At 33.8% G+C, this 6813-nt stretch overlaps 1 protein-coding gene across 9 annotated transcripts in view; it reads left to right on the top strand.

Moving 5' to 3' along the window:
• LOC106871495 (band 3 anion transport protein) overlaps window positions 1-6813 on the top strand; it is a 762999-nt gene that overhangs the window by 691942 nt on the left and 64244 nt on the right. For all 9 annotated transcript variants that reach the window (XM_052970953.1, XM_052970950.1, XM_052970954.1 and 6 more), the window contains one exon: window positions 5587-5839. In XM_052970953.1, coding sequence (XP_052826913.1) covers window positions 5587-5839 — 253 coding nt within the window. The remainder of the gene's footprint in view (window positions 1-5586; window positions 5840-6813) is intronic.

A 6813-nucleotide genomic window follows, 5' to 3' on the forward strand; every position in this document is an offset into this window, starting at 1 on the left:
TATATATATATATATATATATATGTGTGTGTGTGTAACATTTTACTTTACAGATCTAAAAGAGATGTTTTTGGTTCTTTTAGTTTTAAGGACTCATCATGTTGCCTATGCAAAATCTACTGTCATGTGTGCATCCATCTTTTTAAATGCATCGTTTAGCTTGAAATACAAGTTTAGTTAAAGTAGTATAATTAGAACCAAGTAGTGTATTTTGTTTATCAGAATCCTCATCATCTTATACCCTTTCCATTATATTTGTTGTTCCATCTTATCTTATCCATAACACATCTTTCTCTCATTAGTTTCTCTTAAATCAGTCTACTTTATGATACTTGTATATTTAGTTCACCACACAATTTCATCATCAAAATCTCTGTATTGCATGTCTTTTCTTAAAAATAATTTCTCATGTTTTTAATTACTATTGATCTTATCAATTTATCTTCTAAACTCAGACTGTTTCTTGATAGCAGAATTTTTTAATGTTTTTTTTTTTGTCTCTGTTTCTTTGTTGTTGTTGTTTTTTTTGTTTTGTTTTTTTAACACCAGTTGTCTAACAAATGTTTTTACAATAATTCTTTAGATCTTCAGGTTATGTTTACTTGCGGTCTGCAAAATAGCTAACCACATGACAAAAACTGTCTCTTAACTGATGGCTATCAAACACACTAATAAAGATAATATTAAATTTGCTAAGTATTTTTATTTCATAGAATAACACTATATAATAATAACACTATCCTAATAATAAAATACATGGTATACAGGAGTATTGTCAATTAGTATTCAGACACAATTTGATATGGTCAAATCATGATCCGATCTGAAGTTATGGCCTCAGAGAACTCTAACTTCAGAAGTTAATTAGATTTTGCTCTTAACTCTGCTAACAAACCATTCCATTACTTTGTGGAATTTTTTTTTTCAGGATTTAGCTACTATAGAAGTCATATATCTTAATAACTGCACTCTATTTCCTTCTCTCTCTCATTCTCTCTCTCTCTATATATGTATGTGTATACATATACATATATGTATGTGTATGTATATAATACATACACACACACACACACACTCTCTCTCCTATATATATATATATATATATATATATATATATATATATACAGATAGAGAGAGAAATAGATCAATGGATGGACACACATAATTACTATCAGATAACTTACAAAGCCAGGCAGATAATCCACTGGAGCAGTTAGTGTGGCTTCGCCTAGAAAAAAATGAGAAAAACAAAGTTTAATCATTAGGAAAAAAAAAACAATCTGAGACCTAATGTTTTGTAGTTATTCCCAAGTTTATTACTGATGTTAATGAAGTGAAATACCTTCAACTAGGAATTGGTTTCCTGGGAGAATAAGGAAGACAAAGCTACAGAAAGATTGATTTACACATGGAAGAAGGAAAAACTAGTAGTACTAATAGTAGTAGTATTTCATTTATTCATTCTTTTTACTTCCATTTTTCCATGCTGGCATGGGTTGGACAGGTACTTACTTAAGGTAGTATTTTTGGGCCAGATGCTCTTATCTATTTAACAAGGGTCCTTTTTTTATATTGTAAAACACAAAGCTTCAAAATAGCTGAGCTACAGGATATATTGTTCATTGGGAATTTAAATATGATATCACTGGCTTTTACTCAGACATGTGAAGAAACTAAAGTGAATACACTCATACGCACAAACATGTGTGTGCACTTACATATACATGTATGTTTGATGCAGTTTCTATCAGCTAATTGCACCCACAAGTTACTGGTTATCTCTGATCTGTAGTAGTTGCTTGTCCTATGTACAACACTGTTGGATTGAACTTGAGACTACATGGTTGTGAAGCAAGCATCTTAACTATTCAGCCATGCCTGTGCCTAACAACAATAATAGTTATTTGAAATTTTGGCACAGGATCAGCAATTTTGAGGGGAGAGGCGAGTCAATTGCATTGACCCCAATACTTGACTGGTACTTATTTTGTTGATTCTGAAAGGATGAAAGACAAAATTAACCTTGGCTGTATTTGAACTCAGAATGTGATGACTCGGAACAAATACTGTGAAGCACTTTTCCAACACTCTAATGTTTCTGCCAGTTCACCATCTTAACAACAACAACAACAATAATAATAATAATCTTTTCTACTACAGGCACAAGACCTGAAATTTTGAGGGGAGAGGTTAAGTCAGTTACACCGACCCCAGTACTCAACTGGTACTTAATTTATCAACACCAAAAGGATGAAAGGCAAAATTAACCTCGGTGGAATTTGAACTCAGTACGTAGCAATGGGAGAAATACAGCTAAGCATTTTGACCAGCATGCTAATGATTCTGCCAGCTCACTGCCTTAGCAACAACAACAACAATAATAATAATGTTAATAATGATAATTCTTTCAATATAGGCACATGGTCTGAAACTTTGTGGGAGGCAGTGCTTCACTGATACTTATTTTATTGACCCTGAGTAGATAAAGGACAAAGTCAACCTAGGTAGAATCTGAACATAACCACTTGGAACCTTAATAATAATACGAGCACTCAGAGAGTGCAAACCTCTGCCAAGGCAACACCAACGTCCTCAGTGGTTAGCCAGAGATGATTTTTAAGATGTGAATATCTGAAATAAACTCAACTGCTCTCACAAATGAGAAAACTAAAAATGAATCCAACTACTCTCAAAAATTAAATAAAAAAGATGGTAAAATAATCCAGAATCCTTGTCTGGTACTGGATCAATCTCAAAATCTAATCAATTCATGCCAGTCACGAGGCCAAACATCCCTGAAAGTTTCATTCAAATTCATCCAGTAGTTCTTGAGATATCTTGTCCATGGACAAACAAACAAACACAATTGAAAACAATACCTCCCCCTTCACTAAGGCAGAGGTAACAATGTTGTCATCATCAGCTGTTATTTTTTTCTCTCATTCCTCAGCATTGCCATTAACCTCAAAAGAAAAATAACATTGTAACACTGAATATAACTAATTTTCTAGTTATATAACATCTCTGTAGAAATAATTTAGTAAAACAGAAAACATCTATTTTGTTGAATTACCTTTTTGTTTTTTATTATACCAAAGTGCGCAGAACGTTCATAAAACACCATGAATGATTGCTTTTTACATAAGTAGCAAGTATGCGATTTTTGTGAGAGAAAAGAAATGGGGCATATTTTGCCTTTCCAGCATTAACAGTACATTTTAGGAGCTATATGAAAATATTTTATATTTGCTAAGTAACAATCACTTCATAAGTTATCAATCTATCAACAACAAAACCTCCCTGAAAAATATCAGCAATAATAATAATAATAACAATATCAATAATAACAAGAGCACTCAGAGAGCACAAACCTTCGCTAAGCAACACCAACATCCTCTCAACAATTAGCCAGAGATGATTTTTAAAATGAGAATATCTGAAATAAACTCAACTGCTCTCACAAATGAGAATATTAAAAATGAACCCGACAGCTCTCAAAAATTAAGTAAAAAGAAAACAGAAAAATAATCCAGAATCCTTGTTCGGTGCTGGATTGATCCCAAAATCTAATCAGTTCGTGCCAGTCACGAGGTCAAACATCCCAGAAAGTTTCATCTGAATCCATCCAGTGGTTCTTGAGATATCTTGTCCACGGACAAACAAACAAACATAATTGAAAACAATACCACTGCCTTCGTTAATGCAGAGGTAATAATAATGATGATAATGATAATGATAATAATTAATAATAATAATGATAGGCTGGGGATAAAATGCAGTTTCAGTAGCAGCTATAACATCCATTTTGTGTCATTGAAGCATATTTTTTTTTTCATTATTTGGCTAAAGTTGAAATAAAATCACTATGAACTGGAGGCTGCAAGTCTGGGAAGACAGAATCTTGTGATGTGTTAATGCCATGATAGACTTAATTCCTTCATAGCAGTTCAAACTGATATGAGGTGTAGGTAGCACCTTGTGTAAAAAGACAATTTCTCTCTTACTTAAATTCACATAAATTGTCAAGATCCTATGATATCAACCCTGGCGAAATCCTTAGGAAACATTGTATTGGATTGAAACTCATTAAAATTAAACATTTAGATATACAAAACTATGCCTGTTGAGTACTGACCTTGCTAACCTTAACCAAATTTTGAGGTGCAAAAGTTAAGAGCATCACCTTTCTTCACAACTAAAATATAATAAAAAGTCTGTGCTAATGCACACAACAGTTATACTAGCAGTATTAGTAGTAGAAGTAGTTGTAAAAGTACAGATACAGTTGTACTGGCAACTATAATACCATAACATTAATTTGCAAAAAAAAAAGAAGAAAAATATCCTTTTTCTCTATCTCTATGCTCATCAGTGGAACTGGTAAAAGTGAACAATTTTGTCAATCTAGTAGACATTTAAATACACACACACACATACACATATATATACACAGTCATCCACGTGTGTCTATGTATATATATATATATATATATATATATATATATATACAAACATACTTACACACATATATACATACATACATACATACATACAATAATAAGGATTCTTGAGAGAATTGGGTACTTAAATAATATGCACCAGGTAGGGTTGGATTAACCTGTGGTTACTACCCATGGTCGATTAAATATCCAGTAGAATGTTCAGGTTGTGCACACAGAGAAAACCACCCCTACGAGTATTTAACACCTAGGGGCTGGTCCAAAGCACACGTTGCATTGATCATACATTGTTTGGTATACCCTAGGGTGTCCGACGTGTCATGAATCTCTATGTTGTATTGTAAGCAAATGAATAATAATAGACGATGAATAAAGGTCAGTATCCATCATCTGTTATTATTCATTTGTTTATATATATATATATATATATATATATGTGTGTGTGTGTGTGTGTGTGTGTGTGTGTGTACATGCATAAGCTCACTTATTTTATTCTCATTCCTAATGATATTTTACAAAATGTTAGCATGTTTTTTTGTTGTTTTTTTTCCTTGAAAGTTGTCTTGGTATTAAAACATCCACTTAATTACAGTTGGAATCCAGAAGTATGGCCTCTGTGATCCTGTGAACATATAAATATGTTTACATGTATATATGTGTGTGTGTGTTTCTATGTATATATATATATGTGAGTGTTTGTATATAAACATATATATATATATATATAATACAAACATATATGTTTATATTCAGAAATGTTACATTGTCTTTGCATGCTAAACATTGAATTGCATGTTATTTTTAGTCTTAATTTTGATGTAGCAGAATGAATAGGTCTTGAATTGGAAAATATAGTAGATTCACTAACATCATTTTCAATTATATACCTTAAATACATGTGTGTGTATGCATACATATGTGTATGTGTGTATGTTCGTATATATGTGTGTTTATACACATGTATTGATACATATATACATGCACACATATATACTACACACACACACACACACACAAACATACTCAAACCACAACTATGCAATTATATATACATGCATACACACACACACACACACATATCTATATAAATGTATTTTGTCTTATATTTTTCCCTTGTATTCTTTCAGACATGTTACTCGAGAAAGGTCACTAATGAAAACCTTGTCATCAGCCAGTTTCACATCTGCTAGTTCTGTGACTAATTTAACTCGAGCTGGCCATCGTGGTAGTAATGCTGTACCAAATCTTCATGACCAGTCATCACACAATGTCCATACTCCTACAGGACTGTCAGACATGAGTGGCTCTAAGCTTCCAGAAACATCCGTTGGGGAATATACAAAATTAGAAATGGCCAAAGTCGATATTGATAATAATATGGTAAGAAATATTTCTCTTTATGTTTTTGTTATTGTTTAGCACCAGCGTTACCTTTGATCCAGCATATCTATGATCAAAAGTATTTCAGATATATATATCTTATGGGGGGGGAAGTCACTGACACCCCTGGCAGATTGGAGAATGGACTAGCCGAACTCTTATATAAAGAATAGAGGTCATTAATAGTCGAGAGAGAGCATTTTTGGTAGTCTCGTGAAGTATGGCATGTGAACACATTGATTAAACCTCCGCTACATAATTTATCTATACCAACCTGTGGCAGGATATAAAAGTGTGTGTGTTTCCTACATCATGGATTACATTGTCCCAATATATACACACACATCGTGGTGAGCTGGCAGAATTGTTAGCATGTCGGGCAAAATGCTTAGCAGCGTTTCATCTATCTTTACATTCTGGGTGTAAATGCTGCCGAGGTTGACTTTGCCTTTCACCATTACAAGGTCAATAAAATAAGTACTAGTTGAGCATTGTGGTCAGCTCACCGACTTAGCCCCTCTCTCAAAATTGCTGACCTTATGTCAAACTTTGAAACCAATTTGGTTACTGAGGAGATATATAGGCACAGGAGTGGCTGTGTGGTAAGTAGCTTGCTTACCAACCACATGATTCCAGGTTCAGTCCCACTGCGTGGCACCTTGGGCAAGTGTCTTCTACTATAGCCATGGGCCGACCAAAGCCTTGTGAGTGGATTTGGTAGACAGAAACTGAAAGAAGCCCATCATATATATGTGTGTCTGTGTTTGTCCCCCCAACATCGCTTGACAACCAATGGTGGTGTGTTTACGTCCCCGTAACTTAGCGGTTCGGCAAAAGAAACCGATAGAATAAGTTCTAGGCCTACAAAGAATATGTCCTGGGGTCGATTTGCTCGCCTAAAGGTGGTGCTCCAGCATGGCCGCAGTCAAATGACTGAAACAAGTAAAAGAGTATACACACACACACACACACAC

This window comes from Octopus bimaculoides, chromosome 1, assembly GCF_001194135.2.
Source record: "Octopus bimaculoides isolate UCB-OBI-ISO-001 chromosome 1, ASM119413v2, whole genome shotgun sequence".
Lineage (NCBI taxonomy): Eukaryota > Metazoa > Mollusca > Cephalopoda > Octopoda > Octopodidae > Octopus > Octopus bimaculoides.